The 22759-nt window shown below is 55.4% G+C and overlaps 8 protein-coding genes across 8 annotated transcripts; 1 reads left to right on the plus strand and 7 right to left on the minus strand.

Annotated features, from left to right (window-relative positions):
- PG997_013968 (uncharacterized protein) lies at positions 1-3178 on the minus strand (the record flags this gene model as incomplete). Its single annotated transcript, XM_066818282.1, has 3 exons — positions 1-2907; positions 2988-3101; positions 3170-3178. 3 exons carry the CDS (start codon positions 3176-3178, stop codon positions 1-3), a joined length of 3030 nt encoding a protein of 1009 aa, XP_066663974.1.
- Positions 3179-4917: 1739 nt separating this feature from the next.
- Positions 4918-5610, minus strand: PG997_013969 (uncharacterized protein; the record flags this gene model as incomplete). Its single annotated transcript, XM_066818283.1, has 1 exon — positions 4918-5610. One exon carries the CDS (start codon positions 5608-5610, stop codon positions 4918-4920), a length of 693 nt encoding a protein of 230 aa, XP_066663975.1.
- Positions 5611-7060: 1450 nt separating this feature from the next.
- Positions 7061-8464, minus strand: PG997_013970 (uncharacterized protein; the record flags this gene model as incomplete). The annotated part of the gene is made up of 1 exon (XM_066818284.1): positions 7061-8464. One exon carries the CDS (start codon positions 8462-8464, stop codon positions 7061-7063), a length of 1404 nt encoding a protein of 467 aa, XP_066663976.1.
- Positions 8465-10034: 1570 nt separating this feature from the next.
- On the plus strand, positions 10035-11206 carry PG997_013971 (uncharacterized protein; the record flags this gene model as incomplete). The annotated part of the gene is made up of 3 exons (XM_066818285.1): positions 10035-10315; positions 10387-10477; positions 10724-11206. 3 exons carry the CDS (start codon positions 10035-10037, stop codon positions 11204-11206), a joined length of 855 nt encoding a protein of 284 aa, XP_066663977.1.
- Positions 11207-11632: 426 nt separating this feature from the next.
- PG997_013972 (uncharacterized protein) lies at positions 11633-13169 on the minus strand (the record flags this gene model as incomplete). The annotated part of the gene is made up of 2 exons (XM_066818286.1): positions 11633-12853; positions 12921-13169. 2 exons carry the CDS (start codon positions 13167-13169, stop codon positions 11633-11635), a joined length of 1470 nt encoding a protein of 489 aa, XP_066663978.1.
- Positions 13170-14770: 1601 nt separating this feature from the next.
- PG997_013973 (uncharacterized protein) lies at positions 14771-15016 on the minus strand (the record flags this gene model as incomplete). The annotated part of the gene is made up of 1 exon (XM_066818287.1): positions 14771-15016. One exon carries the CDS (start codon positions 15014-15016, stop codon positions 14771-14773), a length of 246 nt encoding a protein of 81 aa, XP_066663979.1.
- Positions 15017-16496: 1480 nt separating this feature from the next.
- On the minus strand, positions 16497-17944 carry PG997_013974 (uncharacterized protein; the record flags this gene model as incomplete). The annotated part of the gene is made up of 2 exons (XM_066818288.1): positions 16497-16738; positions 16810-17944. 2 exons carry the CDS (start codon positions 17942-17944, stop codon positions 16497-16499), a joined length of 1377 nt encoding a protein of 458 aa, XP_066663980.1.
- A 925-nt stretch (positions 17945-18869) lies between these two features.
- On the minus strand, positions 18870-20208 carry PG997_013975 (uncharacterized protein; the record flags this gene model as incomplete). Its single annotated transcript, XM_066818289.1, has 2 exons — positions 18870-19308; positions 19370-20208. The coding sequence occupies 2 exons, from the start codon at positions 20206-20208 to the stop codon at positions 18870-18872; spliced, it is 1278 nt and encodes a 425-aa protein (XP_066663981.1).
- Positions 20209-22759: the final 2551 nt, after the last annotated feature.

Raw genomic sequence — 22759 nt, forward strand, 5'->3', positions numbered from 1 at the left:
TTAGATGAATCGGACTTCGTTGAACGTGCCGGCCCGGACTTGCACCAGACTCGCAAGCTCCAGCACGAAGGCCTGGAAGATGATGACATTGGTGACGACGTGCGAGACCGAGGCCTCCTTCTCATTCGCCTGGTCCGCCGTGTCGGGTCTCGCACCACCCATAGTCTCACTGCCCGTTTCCTCTTCGTCGTCGTCGTCATTCGGGTCTTCAGGCGCAGGGGGCATATGGACCGTCTCCCGTCCACCATTGGCGGCTGTCGGCGTAGTTGCAGACGCATCTCCCTCTTCTCTCTCTCCTTGAGCATCATCATTATTGGCCTGCGAAGCTTCGCCCCCTCGAGGTTCACTTTGTGGGGTAGACGGCGCCTCGACGGAATCATCTGTCGAGTGTATCGATATGCTCTTCTTCAAGTTAAAAGGAATAGGCGCGACATCCTCCTCCTTCGGGAAGCCAACTCTGCGCGCCAGGATGCTCTGATCGACCGCGGCGAACGCAGCCACCTGGCTCGCGACGGGCCCATCGCGTCCGCCCACGTTAGACGGCTGCTGGCTCTGGCCGGTGGAGTACGACCGGGCCACGCCGCTGCGGTTGGGCGTGTCGTAGTTGAGCGGGAACTCCTTAGGCGGGGCCGGCAGCGGTTTCGTGCTCGGCGTGTACGGAGTGACCGACGCGTTGCTCGAGCTTCGGTGCATGTCCTTCCGGCCCCGGGGGCTTGCCGAGCGGCTCGGGGTGCCGGCCAGGTCGGACAGGAGCCGTTGTGCGAAACCCTCAAAGCCAGAAGGCCGTACCGGCGAAGCCGAGCTCGAGTCGTCGTCACTCACCAACTCGGGCATCGGCGTGACCGCCATGGAGGCAGATCTGGCAGGGCGCTGATTAAGCACAATCGTGTCGGCAGTCTGGAATGCTTCGCGGCGCTGTTGGACAAGGTCCTCGAACCTCGGGATCGACCCGCGATATGACGTGACTTGGTTAGCAAGAGTCTCTAGGACGGTCATGATCCGCGGAAGCGATGAAGTTTGCCAGATTGGTCGCCGCCGGCACCGAGTCATCAACTTCAGCTTCTCCAGCTCTGCAGCTTCGGTGGAATCAGGATCCAACGGAATGTCTTCCAAGGCATCCTCGTCGTCCTCGAACGCATACGTGCTCGGGTGGCGCAGAATCCATCCTTCAATGCTGACATAGCCGCATATAGCGAGGTCAATGATAGTCTCGGTTAAAGCCAAGTTTGTATCCACGGGATTCAGGAAGAAAGAAGCCAAGATATCGAGCAACGAATTCCACAGGCGGTCTTCCGGGCTCAATGTATGATGCGGCACATCCCGCGGGGCTCCAGGCAAGCTATCCGGTATCCCAGGCAATTTTTGGTTGGTAGTAACCAACTTCGGTGCCACTAGCTTCAATGAGCAAGGGTGACTCTCGACTCGGGACATCATGTCCTTCAGAATATTGTCATAAACCTCGTCGAAGTTGTCCTGTCCGCCTACAGTGCCTGCTAGGGTTGTCAAGAATTCTACTTCTTGATCGTGAGCTCCGCGGGTTCGCTGCGCAGAGTTGCCGAAGATTTCTTCAGTGCGAAGTAACGTGACGACAGCATAGCGGTGATGCCTCTTAAGAATCGCCGCCAAGAGCTGGAGGGTCACGCTTACGGTCTGGTAGTTTTGGGATTTGAGACAAGAATGTATCAAATCTACAAGGTTGAAGAGCAGGGGAGTGAAATCGACCACGGCCGTCTGGGCCTTCAACATCGTCGCGAGGTCCATAGATTTCCGCTTGCGTGCCGCGCTCACGGCCGGCTCCGCACTTGTCGATGGACGATTCGTGGGGTCTGGTAATGCGAGCAGATAGTGGAGAATGAGATTAATCATGTCGGGATGGTCCAGCGCTTCCAAGATCCTTCTCAGGTACGTCAAGACGGCAACAGAAGAACCTCCATCCACGTCGGAAGACTGTAGCAAGGATGGGTACAGCAGCTGTTGCAGGAAAATGACCTGAAAATGTTCCAAAAGCGTCGATTTGACCTCGGCTGAACGACAGTGGTTGAGAACATCCTGCCAAAACAGGAGGGCGGATAGGAAAGTGTCGAGATGGAGCTGGAAGTCGGGGGAGCAGGAGCTCACAATCTCGGACGTGGAGGTGGGATGCTCGTAGTCGGAGAAGGCAAGAACCGGGGGGAGGTTATGGGGCGGGTGATCGATCACCAGCTTCCTGCTGAGCTGGCTGTAGAGGGCGCCAAGGCCAGTGGCCATCAGGGTCGAGAGGTCGCTCTCGACGATCCATCGTTCCAGCTCCACGGAGCTGGATGCCGACTCGATGATGTACAGCAGCCCTGTCCTGGCGAAGTCGCCCACCTTGCCCTCGTGGTGAATGTAGTCCAGCAGGAGGTAGAAGAGCGGGAAATCCTGCTTTTGGGTTTTGCCCGCGAACTTGTCCCTCTCGTCCTGGAACTCGTCCTCTTGCGCGGCCCCATCGTGCCGATGCGTCTTGAACCAGGCGGAGAGGATGGCGGGTTCGAGACGGATCTTGGTGGTGATGTTGAAGGCAAGCTCGACGACGCGAATCTCGGTATCGGTGGCCAGGCGGACGCTGTTGGCACCGGTAATGCGGATCATCAGGTTGGTCAAGCTGGCGGAGAAGGCATCGTTCTCGACAAAGGCCTCCTCCTCGCTCTCGATGAGGGTAGCGAAGAACAAGACGGCCTCCTTGATGATCCACTCATTGTACGAGGAGGTTGCTATCTTGGCGATGGGGACATAGATCTGCTTGATTGCGCAGAAGCTGATGCAGGGATGGGGGAGAGGTCGTCGGGACTCTTCAACGAGCAGGTTGGTCAGCTCCTGGAGACGGATTTCGAGGTTCTCGGCGGCGTCGATATCGTGGGACAGATTGGTAGTGTTTCGCCATATTGACTGTAGGGGGTGGCCGGATTGGTTAGAGGAGGCTGGTCGCACGTGAGGAGGGAAGAGGCTTTGTCTGTTTGCTGGCTTACCAAGAGCTGGCTGTACTCCTTCTCGAAACGATGTCGTCGCCTGACGGGGTCTTTGGCGGCATCCTTGTTGGGATTCCCCAAGGCCAACGGGGTATTGGCTAAGAGGCGCGTCCACTACGGGGGCAGCGTGTCAGTTGTTGTAGAGGGTACGAGGGCAGTATCAGGTGCAGGCGGCGACTCACGAAGTCCATGACGTCTCTAGAGGCATCTCTCGGTGGTGTTGTGGGAGATGGGAAGTCGTCGCTCAGCTTGAAATGATCGAGGTTCCCATCTCGCGCGGGTTCTGGTTGGGACCTAAGGACCTTGGGACCTCAGTGCATGATTTCAGATGTCAGAGGAAACGGGCCTAAAATCGCCTAAGCTGGCCCCTGTTCAATGCACGACCGCCAATCGCCTGCTGCATGTACCGCCAGGTACCCTTTCAAGCCTTTTCCCAACTTCCCAGGGTCCTGCTCAATTGACGTGTTCCTTGCAAGGCATGACACGTTTGGCACCCCGCATTAATTTGCATTCCCAATAGATCATTACGGATAACGGCCGCCAGTGGCTTCAGGGGAACTGAACAGTTGGGTCTTCTACTACATATATGTAGGTTTCTTCATCGTCCACGTTTGACACCTTACTCTTATGCACTTTTGGCCCAAGTAGAGAAGCGATTCGTTCCAGTTCATGTTCAATTCGGGACCGCCTCTGAATGGGTCCACCACTGCACGAACTGGCTAGACCCTGAATTGCCTCCGTTCAAGTGTGTCAAAAACGGTTCGCGGCATCTGGCCGAGTGAAGCCGCCAATTCTACCTGCGCACACTTCCCGAACGGCTGGAACAGTCCGGCCATCGTGACTGACCGACCAACATCCGGGGAAGAAGGTGCGGCCGTTGCTTGGTATGCAGCATGCTGCGCCGGGAGTGCTCTGTGTGGCAGACCCGCTATTCTTGGCCCGTTTCGACCGATCTCTGAGCAACATCACTGCTTGGCCCCGAATGCGCATAGGAGCAGCTGATCTACGATCACCCGGGAAGCGACACAATCATTATCCTGACAAAACAAATCAATCCATTCCTTTCAGCCAGATTCTACATATGTATCTCACCTCTTCGTGATCAAACAGAATGCCCTTTTGGAAATTTGAAAGCATATGCGACGTAGAGCATGTCCCTCCAGTGGTAGTCTTGTGCGAGATGTGTCTTCTCTGAGTACAGTGCACACAGACACACAGACACAGACACACGAAGAGAGATACTTCCAGCAGCCAGGTCCTCCACGCAAGCTAGCTAGAGCTCCATATGGCTGGGACCCGATATGAAGGTATTCCACCCAGCCTTGAAAGCGTTGCCAGGTATCGGCATAGCGTATTGCTCGAACCCCCTGGGGCCCAGCCGCTCCGCCACCAGACTCACCGTACCCGCCCGGGCCGACAGGTCTGTCACCACCGCTCCCCTCTCCCGGCGCGCCGCTACCGTCATCTGGATCGGGCGTGGGAGTCGCCGTGTACTCGACGCCCCTCACCGGTGCGACCCGTTGTCGTTGTCTTCTGCCCTTCAATGCACTTCTGCTGGGGCCGTCGACACTGGCATAGGTGTCTAGCCCAGGATAGTACCAAGTGTTTGCCACTCCTTGGTCTGGATGCCCGTTGCCCTCGTTGACGGGATAGGCCCAACTGCTCGTCAAAACACGGTCAGTGTAAATTATAATGTCAAAAGAAAAGAAGAAGAAGAAGAAAGAAGAAAAAAGAAGCACTTACACGTCGCGATTCTGTTCCGCATTCCCACCTCCTTGCGGTCGACGAACAATGTTATCCCGCTGAGAGACGACCCCAAGGAAGATGGGGAGGCCGCGCATGAGTTGAAATAAGACGCGGTCGGGGCCAGGGTTATTCACCCTCACGTTTCCCAGTCCCATATTCACATTGGGATAGTTACCACCCGCGATCAGTGGGTACTCATAGATGGCGGTAGTTTCTTTTGCTCGACTGGTAGGTCCTGCTGAGCCCTAGGTGAATACCAAGTTCCCAGGCCTATCCGGACCCTGGTCGCCCGGTTGGGACCCCGGTATTGCTGGGGGAACCTTTGACCATTATAGGGGATGTATTCGTCGTCGGCCGTGTCCGGGTGCGACATAATATCCATCAGCAGCAATGCACCGGCTCTGAAGGCGGTGTAGATCTCTTCCTGGGTGTAAAACCTACTGGCCAAGGCATTGGTTCTTCGGCCCTCCGCGTCAGGCCCGGGCCCCGTCAGAAGATTGGGCGGAATTTTGTTGTGTCTCCCAGCGACACTGTTGCAGTTGTACCTTTCGGGATTCAAGAGGAGCGGTAGATCAGGATGCGAATTGTCGTAGCCCGGTGGGTCCCACGGCCAACTAGTACGCTTGACAATCCTGCTGCGCGGGGAAATATTGGTGTCATGGGAAACTAAGGCAGGCGCGCCAGTCACATTGTTGAGGAGTTCAAACGAAAGGTCGACTCCGTCGTCCACCTTGGCAGGATCGACGACCAGGGTAGCAATAGGGAAGCCAGTGATGAGTCGAGCCAACAAGGCGGCGATGAGAACCCAGAGCTGGAAAGACAATGTCAGCCATGAACGATTGTAATATCTGACAGACACGGGGCTTGGTCCTACCATCACGTTTGCTTACTTTATGTTCCGAAGGCGATGGCAGGCGACTTTAGTTGTAGACGAAATGATGATGAAGGCGGTAGTTCGTTACCAATGCTTGCGACCTGGTTGCACTCTGAGCCGGGGTAGGGAGAGATAGGTAGGAGGGAGCGTACTTCAGGAGGAAGCAAGAGAGTTGGCTTTTAATAAGTACAGGATGGGTGACAGTTGGTTCTAATATTTACTATATTCCAAAGTACGTGACAGAGTCCGAGTTCGCATGATATGTCCCATGCTCCTATGTTCGTAACTTGGTTCAACAAATCCAGCTTCCTAGTGTCAGCCCCTACAGACAAGCCATCTATCAGTATTACAAGTTTGGCACGCTGGCGACTCGTAGAACGATCGATTAGGGCCAAGTTTTGTCACTTTGCAATATTCAGGAACACCACGGACTTCGCGAATCCCTATCACACGACCTGCCAAGTATTCCTCAATTCAATATTTCTACCTCAAAACGGTTATCAGTGTCGAGTGGAGTGCTTTCGTGACGCCCTATCACTCCTTCCTCGCATACACCCCCAATATCAGATATCTATATCCGGCCATCTCCTAGCTGTCCTGTTTCGAGGGCAGTAACCCCCTGTCAAAAAGAGCAATGCCATATATGCGTAGAATGCGTTCCAAGTCAACCAAATATCGGCATTTGGTAACATCGGAGTCAACTTGTGTGACCTCATTGGTATGTGATGCGTCTACAGAATTGGTTCGAGGGCGAATATTAGAATCTGACAAATATTTATACAGCTTCCTTGCAAGTCTGGCGGGGTGCGTTGTTGACAACTTCTCGCCATTGCGTTGCCCGTCGACAACCACCCCCCTCGGGACAAAGATATTTGCATACCGCCTCTAACATGCCGAGCTACTGGTGATAAGTGAGTTGCGGTTGTTGCAACCGCTTCCGCCATCGTTCAATCTCGTGCACATCAGCAAAAAGATACCACTGGCTAGGGCCAGGCCTGACGCTTGGGCTTGGGGCAGCCGGTGGTATCGTAACAGCCTCGACCCATGTTGAATCGAGAGAGCAGGGTTGGTTTGTTGTGAGATTGGTGGAGTGCAATACGAGTGGGGGATTTGTTCAAGTACGTTCTGGGCTTATTATCTTGGAGTTTTGGTGTTCGATCAAGAAGGGACTCGTAATGTCCAGAGATCCATATTTCGAGAAGATTTTGTCGGATCTATATGGGGCTCGATTTAGTCCTCGGAATCATTCCCTACCAGCGACCAAGACGTATAACGCCGGCTGTCAACTAACGTGTCACAGTAATGTCACTATTTCTAACCCGACTAACACCAGCCGGGTACTATCACGTAATCATCTGGAAGCAACAGGTGCTATATCAGCCACTTGAAGAAACGGTCGCGAGGAAAGACCAATGTCGCTGCGACTGTTGCTTACGCTAAATTTATCCCACAGCTACAAGTCCTGAACCCACTGAGGCCTCTTCAGTTCGTCCTCCGTCAGGGGCATTCCCAACCCTTCCATCCGGTTCAAGATCTCTTCGCACCGAGGATGAGACCATTCCCAGACCGGGCTGTCGGGGCTAACAACTACCACCTCCGTCAAGTGCGGGTACATCCCGCCGGCCTTGCGGTCCGCCAGCCGGTCCAGCTCGTCCAGGAACCGCTCCTCGGTCCCGTTGAGCCGGATCGACCGCAGCGTCCCGGGCGCGGTCTGGAGCAGGTAGCGGTCTTGTTCCTGGGCCGTGATCTCCACGACGTAGCGGTTGTCGAGGACGAGGCGCTCGAGGCGCTCGAAGCCGGCGAGCGACCGGATCGCCTCGCCGTCGTTGCGCCAGACCTCGCGGTCGCTGATCGAGGCGACGAGGGCCAAATCGAGAAGCGTTCGGCCGTGCCCGTGCTGGGCCAGGAGATCGACGATCTCGGGGACCCCGGCCCCGTCGCTCGAGACGAAGAGGGCAGAGAACGTCCGGAGCGCATGGCAGCTGGAAAGGAGCAGATCCATGTCGGAGCGGTCCAGCGTGGTGTTCACGAGACTCAGTGTTTGAAGATTAGCCAACTCGAGCTTGCGCGACACGGCGCCGCAGGTAGTAACCGATAGCTTAGCCAGGTTAGGCGCAAGTCGCAAGAGATAGGCATAGTCTGCTAGGTCGTAGGGGGTGTCGAGACCTGACAGGTCCAGCCCGCGCAATCGGGGCAAGGAGCACTTGTCGGGGTGCACGTAGGCCAAAAGGTTCCAAGAACCGTCGAGCTCGCCGCTCAATTCCAAGAGCTCAAGGGAGCGCGTATGCGCTATGACGAGCTGCGACAGTAGGGGGTATGTCACGACGTGCACGGTTTCGCGGACCACGGGCAGTTCCGGATCGAGGCGGATCGAGCGTAGTGCAGAGTGCAAGAGGCGTTCGATTACATCCGCCGTCCATATCGGGGCTTCCCCGGCATTGGCCTCCGGTCCAAGAGCAAGATGCTTGACACAGGCAGCAAGATCTGGTCTCTGGAGAAAATTCCACAGCAAGTCAAACAAATGGTTCGCCTGGGCCGTTCGGAACACGACGCGATGGAATAAATAGGGATGGGCCATGGTCCGGAGGACGGAGCAGGTCCGACAAAGATTGAGTAAGCTCTGTTGGGCCTCTGGTATCGTCCTCCATTCTTCCTCATCACGCTGTTTCAGCTGCTTCAATTGGACGTCCTGGTCGTTCCTCACTACGGCACCGTCGGCGGCCACCGTCTCTACATCGTTATACCATTCGATCTCGCCGTGCAAAAACGTATCAGGCTCCTTGTCCAGTTGGCAATGCAGACAGAATTCGCGGCAAATCTGTTGCAGAAGTTCGGTGGGGAGTGACACGAGAGCCATCGGAGCAATGCACTGGCAGAGTGAGGGCAAATAGACGATTGGCGTGGAGGGGGAAACGGAAAATGGATAAAATTGTCCTGTCCTTCGATTTGCTTTTTGAAGACCAAGTTCAGACTCTGAAGCTGCGGGTGGTCTGCAGCTCTTGCCGAAGAGCGGAGCCAGCGGCCGCTACCAGCAATGGCACTGCATGATAGAGACTGTCTGGCTGCGTCACGAAACGAAGAGCTCGGTATCCCTTGCTTGCGGGGAGGCAGTAGTAGTTCAACCAGATGCCTAACCTTCGGTATTCAGATGTTTGTTTCCAGGTGGTGAAAGGTTCACGCTGTGGGGAAACAAATGGCTACGGTTAGCAATGATCAGGATCGGGTGTTCTCCACTCATTGATCGTTGCACCTCAGGTATCCCTTTAATGGCGGCAACGCTGTCTTTGGTATTATACCTAGGTAGTAGTATCTAAATAAGAAATAATATTAAAAATAATTAATCGACTGACCTAATTATTTACTAATCGTATTATGTTACTAATTGGATAAACATTATACCACGGTACTGATTCTTCCTAGTCCATACAGGACGACACGATATGGTGGGGGCAGCGTTGTCGCCATCAACGGGATAGGGATATTTTGTTCTTTAAGGGCGGGGGTTGGATTTAGCAGAACGCTCACTGCCAATCCACCTGAGCCTGCCCTGCCGAAGGGCACGACGCTAAACTTTCACCAAGTCCATCCTCCCGTCTTGACCTGGCGACTCAGATTGTGCGTTGCTTTTACGAGACAGTGTAACACTTAGCTCAAACGCAACAAAAGTATGGACTTTGCACCAATCAACCCTCCCGCCACAGGCCGCATGATTTACTTCTCACACTGCGATGCTGACAAGGTCGCGCCAGCTCCAGGCTGTGCGACCGACGGGGGGCCTCAACAACACGAGCGAGCATGCCATAGTGGGCACCTCGGCATCCAGCAGAGGCGTTCTCTGCCCCCAAAAAGCAATCCTTCTTCCAATTAGGCTGTACTTGGCTATTGCTTGGCAAGCCCGTTTACGGGGGCCATGGGCTGATGATTTGGCCCCCATCCAAGCGTTGGGCGGGGACCACAGCACCCGACGATACGGCGTATCGAGATATACTATCCCGATAGGGGACCAGGCGACGATGCACGGGAGATGACGCCAAGTCTCATTGCCGACCAGGATGTCACATTGGCTTCTATTGTTGAAGTATGGCAGAGCCAATGACATCTTCCTGCCTGGAATACTTGGGGGCAGGAGGAACAAAAGTAGGAGCAGCGAGACTGCGCCAATGTATGGGTCGCATGAAGGAAAAAAGCAATATCTGCTACAGATGTGCCGGCACTTCCAGTTCTTCCCTCCAGTTCTCAGCTCGTGTTACTGTCACTCGATACTTCTACTCGCCGACAGAACCAAAGCGCTGAACGGTGGATTAATCGAGGCCTGCTTCCCTTCCCGACAGACCGACTTATCAATCATCGCCTGTGGCTTTTGGTCTTCGTCCTGAAAATCATTCCCTTTACACTCGAGCTCGTCCCAGCACAGGCAGCGAGAAAGGATGTCGTCGCCTGACACGACCACAGCAGCACCGTCGCTGCCTGGCAACTGGGTCCCGAGCAAGGCAGGCTGCCTCAACAAGAACGACTGGTGGATCTGGAGCTACGACGGTCCTAATAATGATGCGCGGACCGTTCTCGGAGGCCCATCGCAGACGAACAACTGCTTCCCGTCGACGGGGGACCCTACCGGAACCTACGCCGGCTCGCAATGCCCGCCGAACTACACGCGCGCCTGCCCAGATAGCAGCGCCGCCGACGCTGCGGTTACGTGCTGTCCTACGTATGTGTCTTCTTGCATGCCACCACCACATATATCACCTACGATTGCTCTGCTTTACCAAACCTCGTCAGTGCTGACTCGACAATCATTACGGCTACAGCGCATACAAATTCTCCTGCGTGCCTGAGCCCTTTGACAGGCCACATCTCGACTTTTTCCGATGTATCTCACGACATGGGACCACGGGGGGTCCCCCACCATCACCTTGACAGACTTTCAAGCCAACACACAGAAAAACATCCAGCCGAAGCAAGCATCGCATGAGCATTTATTCGCCATAGCCATGGTTTACACGACCCCTGTATGTTCCACCAGTAGCACGCATGTTCGAATCATTTCCCCCTGGCCAGATCATGGGTGCGCCAATTGATCCGGAGGGGTTTGAAGTATGGTGCTAACTGCGTCCAGGTACCAACATTAGCATCAACGCCACTTGGACCTACGGCCTCCGCATCTTCGGGAGACGCGCCCCCACCACTGCCATCAGAAACCGGATCAAACCAGCCGCCACCGTCGTCAGGCTCCCATGGTCTATCCGCAGGCGCGAGCGGCGGGATCGGGGTCGGCGCCGGTGTCGGCGTGCTTTTGTTAGGACTTCTCGCATTCTTCCTCTACCGACGGAGGCGTGGGACTTGCGGCAGGACCGAGCTGCCGACGACATCTTCCCCAGCAGGGTCAGCGGCACCAACCGCCATGATGTCTCAGACCCCGGCATCAGCGGGGTTCGTGCAGAACGGGACCAGCGGCGTCGGCTACGGCGAACAACACTCGGCGGGTACATACGGGACAGGCGGCGTATCCTACTGGGATACCACGGTCAAGCACGAGGCGCCTGAGTCGACTCCCTCCCCCTGTGCCGACATCGAGCACTGTCGTGCCGGGGCGGCATGAGATGGGCGGTGGGGATCCCAAGTCAGAGCTGCCGAGCTACCGGCAATGAAGCACTTTTAGGGAGGTTTTCATTTCCCGAGCAGGAGAAGACCCGCGGGTAGCTTACGGTTCTCTGGAAGGCACCCTTCGACGCGGGGCCATGGTGACTCCACTTGTACTTGTGTAATATCCTGCCCCAGGATGAAATCTGGGATGTTTGACCCTGGGGCGACTTGTAGCTAATTGAGACCAATGATAGATGATAATATAGGACACAGCAACAGCAATTGCGCGGCACTCAAGACAAGAAGGCGACACTAATTCACCTGACAATTTACACATGAAATCTCGGCAACACACAACCAAGATCCCGTGGATAGACGACTCACGAAGTGCCGACGGATATACTGGGTATCACGATCTAACTACAATCGTTACCAGATCTTCTCAGACGTTCTTCGTCGTGCACGTCATGCAACACTCATGGCCCATTCCGACCTCTGGTTCCGCCCCTCGATCCGGCTCGAACCCGTGCTCCCGGAGGATGTCCAGCATCGACTCGTACCCGAGGTTCACCATCGACTTCACCAACCCCTTGGCCACCAACCCCAGCGGCTCGCCCCGCTCTATCAGCAGGCGGACCAGCTCCGTGTGTTCCATCTGCATCGCAGCCAGGATGGTCCGCCGGTGCGCCGCGTGCGGCCCGTTAACCCGAGCCCCGCACGCCAGCAGCTTCCGCACAATGGAGACGTACCCGCCCCGGACGGCCGCGTGCAGCGCCAGCCCCGATCGCTGGGCCTCTTCGGCGAAGTTAGGGTCGGCGCCCCGCGCCAGGAGCATGTCCACCATCTCCTCGTGGCCGTGGCGGCAGGCCCAGCTCAGGGTGGAGCCGTGGTACACGTCATCCGCGCCATTGACGTCCACAACGACACCAACGCCGCCGCCCTCTTCGCCCCAATGGTCGAGCAGGTACCGCACCATGGCGATGTTGCCGCGCGCGGCGTGGCACATGACGTGCTCGTAGCGGGGCGGTCGGTACCCGGGCTCCCAGGCCCGCATCAGGTACTCGTAGACCTCGGGGCTCGCGGTGGCGTCCAGGGCGCGGCTGAGCAGCCTCGACCGGAAGCTGTGGCGGATGCCGATCCGGCCGTAGGTGCCGTCGGCTGGCGGCGGTGGCGGGGACTGCTCATCTGCCGCGGGAGGAGGGGCAGGGGGAGGCGGGAAGACGAGCCGCATGATTTCCAGGTCGCCCCCACGGCGGCGCCGAAGATGGAATAGGGTTCGAGGGCCGCCCTCGACGTCCGCTCGAGAAGCAGACGCAGAACGGGCTCGTGGCCGTACTCGGCCGCCACCTGCGTCGCAGGCGGGAACATGAAATTGGGAGTGGCGGGATCGTGTCCGTCGGCCAACAACTGCTTGACCAGCGGCACCATGTCGAGCCGCACCGCAGCCGCCAGCAGATTCTGCCCTTGGTCGGGAACGACATTGTTTTGCGGCCGTCGCAGGATGTTGGTGTTCGGCCGTGTCGCAAGTGACGGCGCCCCACTCCCGAAAATAGCAGGGTCCTCGCTGGATGTTGTCCAAGGCGAGCCAGCAGAGGGTGTCGATGACGCTCTCGTAATTCAGCGATGCATCCTTCTCGCAAAGGACTTGCGCCAGCTCCCTGGTCTCGACGAAGCGGCCCACGTTCGGATCCGCCTCGCCCGCCACGCGGTAGACCAGGTAGCTGTGCCACAGCTCCGGCGCCGTACCGGCTCTCCTTGTACTCGACGCCGCCGAAGGAATATTCGAAGATGGCGTCGTCCAGCCGACAGGTCCGGAACAGGGCGGGGTAGACGGCCTCGGCGAAGAGCTTGCACACCAGTCGCAGCCGGAGCGCTCTCTTGACGTTGTGGTTGACGTCGCGAGACAGCACCGCCCAGAACAGGACCTCGACCTCGTTGACGAGTTCCCCTGGTAGTTTGAAAATGTCCATTTCAGACATTTTGGATGTCGAAAGTGGCACATGTTATGCATTGGTATTCTGACCGATCAATGTCTGGATGACGTAAGTCCGTGCTTACGCTAGGTACTTAAGTAAGCTGACGCTGGACCGTATTGAACTTTACTAATGTGTGTTGGTAGCTTTTTGCCAATTTCTTTTGCTTTGCTTGGTGTTGGGGGCATGAGATGAATTGCAAAAAAGAAAGGAGATGCAAAATGCTCTGGCTCGGATTCGAACTCACTTGTCGATGCGGGCCCTCTTCGCCCTGGCCATTTGGCGCAGTTGGCTGGCGTGTGTGTTTGAATGTGAAGCTTTTGCTGGGGGTTACGGAAGGCACGCCGTTGTGGAAAGCGTGCCCAGGAAGGTGCGCAGCAGCAACACACTTGGTCCGCCTAAATACCGCCAGTTCCGATGTGCCCACACTTACATGGCCGTGTATGAACTATTGCAGCCAAGATGGTTAGTTGAACACTGAAGAGAGATGAAAGAATGCCGCATCCCGGGGAGAGGGAGTAATCTCTTAGTATTATCGTGATGATGATGATGGTCATATCAGATCTCAAAATCAAATTCTATCAAGCAAGGGTGCCAGGATGCTACCGTATCCAAGCTCCACAGGGCTGCGAAGTGCCATGACCGAGACCTGGATACGTGCCGGGGTGCAATTTGCGCGCCATAGGCGGCAACCGTGTATAAATCCTTGGAAAAAGGAGAGACGACGTACGAATGGAGGTCCCTCACGAAAACATTACAGTGGTGTGCCTAGGCAGTCGTCCCTTGGCTTCGAGAGAACCTGTGCCAGGGGTCGAGGGACTTGTTGATCGAACCAGCGGAAAAGGAGTTGAGCGTGGCCGTGGGACACTGTCGTACCCAGCATAGGCCAGACGGATCAGCGGTCTAAAAATATGCTTACATTGTGAATGTAAGATAATTACTAGATTACTTAATAAAGGTAATAGTTTAATTAAAATTAAAAGAGCGGCATTGTCTCCCGATTACTCAGCGTCGACGCGCGAAATATAGAGCACCCGTGACCAGGTGTGCTGATTTGTAGCCCCCTATCCCTCTCATCCATTACCGCCCCTTATCTCCGACTCGATTGTCTCGTTGTCATCCTTAGATAAGCGAGGGTAAAGTGGAAAGAACAAGCTGCCTAGTTGCAACGGAGCGAGCTCACTATGGGGAGGAACACAATGGTTAGTTTTCTGTGAACTGAAGCCCGTCTTCCTGACGATACACACTGGTCCCGCCCCTCTCTTTACTGGTGGTCATACGTACTGATGTCGTTGAAGTTCCAGTCGTTCAGGTTGTAAATACCCGGGCTGACGATGCCGCCCAAAGAGCGGCCCGAGCAGCCTGCATCTCTGGATTGGAGTATCGCGTTAGCCGTCTTCTTCTCGATATGTCGAAAAGCAAAAGAACAAAAAAAAGGTCAATAATAAGGTCAATGCGTTATGGGCAACTTACTGCCAAATGGTGCATGTAGTGCCACTGTCGGGGCCCCAGAGAGGTGACCGCGTCATTCCAGTTGCCATTAAGGTTGTCTGAAACGAGGGATCGGTGTCCCATGGTCAATCTTCATTCGTCTTCCACATAATAAATCACCTCCCGGTAAAAGATCGCGATGGGAAACGCTCATAGCAGACACCAGTGTTCACTGCCAGGTTGGTGCAAGCGCCCGTGAAGTCGGCGTTGACGCATATGTAGAGGTGGGTGGTGGCCTCTGTCCCCATTTCCGGGGTGCCTGGGGCGTCGGGGACGGCGACGATGGCAGGCTCGTCATTGCGGGGGATGGCTTTCGCGACGGCAGCACTGACCAGGGCGAGGATGGCAAGTGATAACTGCATGTTGAGGATGGGGCGGACGACGAAGCACGTGAAGGGGCAAGGCAGTTGTGATGAGGCTGGGCGATTGTGCTGCTCGAGAGTAGGTTATCAAGAAAGGTTCAGAAGGAGACCTTAGAGGTCTTTATGTGCTGTATTCGCGTGCTTGCCGAGTGGTTTCTGTTGCCAATCTAGTCCGTATATTTCAACATTTACATATGGCCTGGACAAGCTTCAAGACCGGTGTATCCCTTTGCAGTTTCCTTATTCACACATTCCTGCATGTTGCCATACGAGACCCAATATTGCAACACCCGACATCTGCCTATTGGATCTACCCAACAGCCCCGCAGGAGTTTTATGATCGCATGCTCCATCTGTATAGGTTCTGGCAATAGGCTATGGGTCTGGTGATGAACTTTGAACTAATCATTTACACCACGTTTAATTTCGCCATGCAATGTCAATTCGTATTCTCACGCCACATATATGAATCGACCGCTCTCCCCGCCGTTGGTCATACCTACCAGACCCACTTGTCATATATACCCGTTACACACCAATGTGTTGGAAACATGCTGAGGTATGGCTTTTCCGCGGCCGTGACAGAACACATTTACACCGGTGTGGTAGCCAGGCCGAATGATCTTCAGCTAAGGCTTTGGTCGACTCGATGTCCGTAGTTCTTGTTAACCTGGAAGGAACGAGTTTGTTTCCTCGGGGGTGATTGTTGGTTAACACCAATGGCGAGGCGGCTGTTGATAGCAATGCTTATATCCATGGAACTAACAACCTGTTTGTTGTAGACGCGATTATCCCTGATTCTGGTCTCGTAGTCTCTGCTTCTTTCCAATTTGTACAAGAGCTTTTACGGTATATTTCCTGGATACCACCTGAACTCTATACCCAGGCCAGTTTGGGCCAGGGAGATCAGTTGATGAGTACGAAGATGATAATATAAACATTGCGGCCCGCGATTCAGTCATAACCTTCTATCATGGCAACGCATTTTGGCCCAGCTTCAGGTTAGGCCTTGTCAAAGAACTCGATGCCGCAGATCAACCAAGTCTTTTACGTCATGCAATCGCCATGGGCGAACAACAGCCTGCCTAAGTAGATATTTTTCCAAATACCCACCCTTGATTTCTGTCGAAATTTGGAACGGGATTGCTTGGTCATTGTAAGTAGACACTAAGACAGGGCCTACCAAAGCAAAAAGGGGGTTATGCCCCTGAGGGGCCACTTGTGAGAATCAGTCCCTGCAGAATTGCTGGCACGCACTTGAAATGTACTAAAGGATCGCTTCTGGTTGCACAATAAATCTATTGTTTGATAACCAGTTTGTATCCTGGAAGTAATAATCTGCCGCCTGTCGGCCATCAACTATACCCTTTCCAACCTGTCGCCAATATCCTTTCACCTGGAAAAACGTGTATGTGGCGCATACTCAGTTGAACATCAACTACAAACTCAGACTCAGCCACCATAGGTACCCTGCCTTACTCTAGCGGAAATACTTGTTCTGGCCCTCCTTATCTGCTTCCTCTTCCTCCAACCGTATAAGCAGGGCCGGCAGATACGCAGCCCCGCGCCGATTAGTCGCGCACGCCGCGTCGTCGCACCAGGCCAGGTGCTTGAGGCGCGGATGCCGCGCAAAGGGGTAGTCCGGCGGCAGCTCGACGGCGGGGAAGAGGGCCTGCCGGACGGTCTTGGGACGCGTGCCCCCAGGCTGGACTCTATCGCCCCCTTGGGCTGCCATAGGAACAACCGGCCAAACTCGAGCTCTTTCAAGATGGTGCCCGCGGCGACGGTCTCACAATCAACGGTCCCCTCCCTGCCGTTGTAGTAATAGTATTTGGCGCGCAGCGCCAAGCGAACGCCGCAGTAGACGCAGGTGATCCTCTGCTCGTACTCGGACGGGAACCACCAGGAGGGGTCGATGCCGTGATGGCGAAAGCGCGGGTCGTTCTCCTTCTTGGTCCCGAAGCCGCGCAGGAGCGGGGCCAGCTGCGTCGCACACCGCTCCCGGTCGCCGTCGATGGGGTGGTGCGGGCAGATGTAGAGGCGCTCGTGCAGCCGGCAGCGGTCTACGAGCCGCAGGGCGGAGTCGTGCGCGCCGAGGTCCTCGCCCGCGAATAGAATTTGGTGGAGTTGATAGGCGGTGGCGACGTCCGGCTCCTCCAGCAGCGGCCAGGAAGTCAGAAGACCCTTATACTTGATCGAGTTGAGTCTCGTGGGAGAAGCAGAGCTGCGGCATTCGTGACAATCTTGGCGTTGTAGCTCGCGAAAGGTCTTTTGAGCCGGGCACGATTGGTGAGGGCACAGGCGTACGAGGCTCGCTGAACTGAGGCAAGTTCCGTCTGCCAGAAACTGCCAGGTCTTGTGCAACGGTTTGTCCGGACAAGTGTCACATTGTCGCCAGTGCATGAGGTCGCTCATCCACAACGACGACGACGACGACGCCGCCGGAGACCGCACGCCCCTGCCCTCACCACCGCTGCTTGGGGGCTGTTGACACCCTGCGCAGAACAAGTCCTTACGAAGCTGCTGCCATAGCGCCGACCTGTTATCGTTGCTGTCGGTAAACCAGGAACGCAAACCACCCAAACCTGGGGCAATCCGGCTTCGATCATCTATGCCCCAGCAGGCCTGCAGCATCTCATCCTGCCATTCGTGGTAGTCTCTCAGCCCCGGACTTTTGGAAATCCGTCTCAGCTTCCCGGAGGCCTGGCTCAGACATACGAAGCTCTCGTGTGGCGTACGCTTGAATATGTTGAGAATCAGCTCCTCCGGAAGTGTTTCCAGCCGGGAAACCTGTTTAGCCGGGTGAGCTAGCTCCACCTTTGTGTTCTCTGCTACTGGCAGTGAAGACCCAAGAGCAGACGTGGCATGATGCTCTTTTCTATCCAAAACAAGATGTTCCATCTTGATAGATTTGGTTGGAGGCTGCATTGTGACGACACCGGCAATGGATGGATTGATGATGGAATGGAAGTGAGGTGAAGGGCAGATATCAACTGTCTGAAGTGACACATTCTCCAACCCTCGGGTCGGAGATACACAAATGTGTCACTCACTATAAGTACTGACGCGGAGATCTACTAGCTTCTGATATTCGAGGGCCTTGAGGGATTGCCAAACCTTATACTGGCCATGTAAACAAACAACAACAGCGTACGTTCACTACACAGTTGCAATACGAGCACCAAAATTCAAACTAGAGGAAAAAGAATCAATCGCATCCAACGATTACTGTGGAAAAGGGCAGCTGGTATTAAAATATTCGACGTGGCCAATTTATCGTGTCAGATATCCCCTTAATAGCGACAACGCTGCCTTTGGTATAATATTGCTATTAATTGGATAAACATTATACCACGGCACTGATTATTCCCTAGTCACAGGACGACATGATATGGTGGGGGTAGCGTTGTCGCCATCAAGGGGATAGGTGGGAGAATGATACCCCTATTTTAGCTTTCGCGCGACCCCTGACGGGACGGGACGGTCGAAAAGCGGAGGCAGTGGCTGGAAATCATTGGGTGCAACAACACCTATCTTGCCACCCATTTCACAGTGACACCCAGCTCGAAATGCGGATTGGAGGCAATTGAGTTTCAGCGAGGCGAGCTAAGCACGGTGAGCCATTGAGTGAACGCAGGACGAAGTCGAGTTACAGCAAGTTGTTTTGGTGCAGAGGAAGGAAAATCCTCAAATATGTCAATTCAATAAACGCCATTCCATGCCATGCCAAACCATGCGATGTGATGTAAGCACCAGCAGCTAGTCAAAACCAGCATCACCTCCTTTATATCTAATCTAGTCTTAGTTCTTTCTCAGTCTATATATAAGTTTGAGCGCGCGCGTATCCGTTCGACTAGCCTCGAGTCTCGTCCCAGTCCGACCAGCGGCGCACGACCTCGTCGACCAGCTCGATGCCCTTGCGGCTGGCCTCCACCTCGAACCACTCCTTGTGCGCGCGCCCGCACGACTCGCAGTTGCCCTTGTCGCTGACGCGCATGCCGAGGCCCTCGAGCTCGATGTGGATCAGCCGCTCGACCTTGTGGCTGTGCGGCATCTTGCGCACCGTCGTGGGCGCATCCGACGGGACGTACGGGTAGTAGCGGATCAGCGAGATGTTAAAGCCGCACTGCCGCTTCCACTCGTTCAGCCTGCGCTGCACGTTGTTCGCGCGCCCGATCTTGAGAAGAATGGTCTTCTTGTCGGAGGGGGAGCGCGAGGATGTAGCCCCGGCCGTCGGGCTGCGCTTGATGGCGAAGTTCTCCAGCGCGTCGCTGGCCCGTCGCGGCCGGCCGCTGGAAGGGGGCGCTAGCATCGAGCGGGCAGCCTCGGCCGGCTCGTCCGCGGACTCCGGACTCCGGCGTCAGCCAGAAGATGTAGATGTAGCCGGCCTCGTCGGTCTTCGAGATGGGCTTGGCCATCTCAGCCATAAGGTGAGATGCCACCTCGGGCGAAGTGTTGGGCGGGATGAGCGACAGGTATTGCGACGTCTGCGACTTGTGCGACTTGGTCGAAGCGCCCGAGGACATCTTCGCAGGCGCCGAGCTTAGACTCGGCCGCCCATGTGCGGACGAAGGCGGCTGCAGGTGCTGATTAGACGGCGGTCGGTCGCCCGCGTGGCTTGTGGGCTCATGTTGTACTGGCACCGGTGCCGGTCGCGAGGGTCGGTCTTCTTCGACGATGGGTATCCGGAAGCAACACAAGTAGCCAAATAGTAGTCTTGGTCGCGTCGGGCGCCTGTGAGGCCGCGATTGGGCGGGCATGCTGCTGTGTTCCTCGTACTTCTCATTTCCGCTGTGGCTAGGCCGCCCATGTTGGGAGGACTGTGGGCGGTGGTTCGGTCGAGATTGGTTCTGCTGCTGTTCTACGATGCCGAGGCGGTCCATGAGCGTCTCTACGCTCTCGCGAGGGTCCTCGAGGATGGGAGTGTTGTTCATCCTCGGTCCAGGACTCGACTTTGCTGAAAGGCTGGCTTGATCGCGGTGCTGGTGGCAGTAGGCATCGGGGTTTCCTGGGTCGTCGACGCGCAGGTGCTTGCCTTTCGCAGGAGAGGCATTGGGCGAAGCCGAGGGAGAGGACGCTAGCGGGCGACGACAAGGCCGGCCGCTACCGGTGATGCCCCTGCATGTTGTCTCTGGGTTTTTGGAGTCGGAACGCCCTATCAAGGACTCCGGGGTGTTGGGAATGAATGGCATTGTTCGTATGCCGAAACAAAGCGAAACAAAAAAAACTGTTGTCGCGTGTCTTGCCAAAGCAGGTCGACGAGTGTGTCCGAGCAGACAAATGAAGATTAGAAGGGAGAGAATCCAGGAACAATCTGGGCTGGGTCAGGGCGCCGAGGGCATGGCAAGAAATAGTGGTTGGAAACCCACCCCCATACGATCATCACTGCTGCAGGTTGAGTTGTGCGAAGCCCCATCCCCGGTCCCCATTCCTAGTGAATCGGCCATCGTCAGTCATCCACGCTCACCGCGGTCTTGGTGGGGCTGGGTGCGCTGTGTCGCTGTCATTCGCAGCAGCAGGGCGAAGAAGAGGGCGGCCCTTGGCGGGCGCGTGCTGGGGAGGCGCGTAAGGCGGGTAGACGGCATGGAGCGTCGAGAGCGTCTCGCGGCGGGCCAACATTTTCTGATTGGGCATGAACACCTGAACACCCTGCTAGCCTGCCTAGACTCGCTAGAGGCTCAGCTGTTGTGGCTGGCGGGGTGTGGCTGACTCAAGGGTCGCACCACTGCCAGCACAGCCCCTGTCTGTCAGTGTCTGTCAGGCCGCCCAGGACTCCCTCCCAACTGGACTAGCTGGAGTACATATCCAGTTGACTGGAACATCCATTCGAACCACCACATGTAGATAGATGACCATTCTCGACATACGTGTGTACGAAGTCATGGTTGCGAAATAAAATAAACCCCCTCCATTAAATATATATCGTATCCACTCGGGTGTCCCTACTGCTATTAGCAATTGGATTCGAGTGTCATTCAAGGTTTATTCAAAGCTTTGTGCAGCCTGTGGAGATGTAGCACTGCTTCTAGGTGCAATACGAGTTTTGGTGCTACTGTAGATTTGGTTAGTGCAGGGTCTTCCAAGTCAACGGCCTTCTTGCCCTGCCAAGTGCCTGCCCAAACCGAGCCAAACCCAGCTGCACTGCGACTCCCTCCACTTTAATCAGGAGACCAAAATCCCCCTTCCCAGTTTCAACACCTCAAACGATACCATCACAACCTGAACTGTCAATTGCTCTCTGGCTTGCTGCGTGCCTGCCTGATATCATTTATTACGTCAATCTATCCTGTCTTTCATGGCCTCAACATCCACTCGGCTCATTGAGGCGGCCTTAAATGCTGGCTGATGGTGTGTTGGCCTCCTTGGACCTCAGTCAGGCATTTCAGAGGAAATGCCACTGTTGGATTGGTAAGAACGTCTTCCCATGTTCTTGACTGTTGAGCCGGCGTGCTCCTCAATCCGTTCCAATCAATACAGATGCTTCGGTCGGGAACGAAAAACGAAATTAACAGGCAAAACGGAGCACTCTGGTGGGTGCCAAGAAGTTGCACCTTCATATCGTGACAGCGCAGTCAGGGTGCTAATACGGATTTTGAACATCGATAGAAGCCTGGCCACCCAGCTTCGTTTTCGCCCATATATAGATCTTGAAGCGCGCCATGAAATCTCGATTCGGAGGAGTGCGGTGACATCATTGTCATGACTATTGTCAACCCCAAGATGTTCTAGACACTCGCTGCCATTCCTCGATCGCGGGGTGCCAAGTCGCATGGGACACAACACCTACGCTGAGGCTCAAAGCTAATGATGGCGAGACCGTATACCGGATTGGCACGCGCATATCACTAAACGGCTTCATTCATTCATCGGAAGTCCAGCTGGCGGCAGCAGCAGAGGGACGAATATCGATGCTGGTCAAGGTCAACGGTGGGAGCGGAGCGCTTTCTCCAGCTGGGAGCCGCGGACTCCACCGTTCCCAGACTTGAGCTCAGATCATCTGTCATGTTCCAGCTCGTCTGTTGTTTTGCGGCTCTGCTGCCGCAGATGCTGCTAGCTCCGCCCTCATGGTTGTCGGAACACGATGATTTCGGCAACTTTGTTCGCACAGGGCCGTCAGATGGGATGAACGGCATTCCCGGATACCCTCACTCTCGGAAAATGCGGTTGTATCCAAAGCCCCAAACGTCCGGCTGTAGAAGGACGTGCTCGATGGGTCGGCGATCCCTCGGCGTCCAGCCCTCGTCCTGTGATCGTGGAATAATGGCAAATCGGCATTGGAAGGTTCAGGAGCATATTGTCCGCGGCGCGATGCGGAAACCGAACGATACGTTGGCGCACAAGAGGTTTAGCAGCCATGTTCGTTGAAACCAATACAATCTTGGCTCGATGCATGGAACACCATGGCCTTTAAGCATTTTTGCTGTTGTGTTCTTATTGTGCTTGTCATGATGAACCTTCCCTTTCGACTCGCAGCCTCGCACTCAGTTAGCACTCGGTTGACGGGCGACGAACGCATTAGAGCATGGTATGCTGCACGTGGCCTACCGATGCCAGGACATGAGTTTGCTTGGCCCCATCATGCACTCCTTATTCGGATGGGCTTGATCTGAAGCAGTTCAGTAAGGCCTCCTGAGCTTAATTCTGCGCTGCAGCAGAGAATATCAGAATCAACCGAACTTACACATCGAAATGGGCTGCAGCGCAACACGCAAAGCTGAGTTAGCCCCTGCATATCTCACCAAA

The sequence above is a fragment of the Apiospora hydei genome (assembly GCF_038363865.1).
Source record: "Apiospora hydei strain CBS 114990 chromosome Unknown utg000009l_segment0_segment0, whole genome shotgun sequence".
NCBI lineage: Eukaryota > Fungi > Ascomycota > Sordariomycetes > Amphisphaeriales > Apiosporaceae > Apiospora > Apiospora hydei.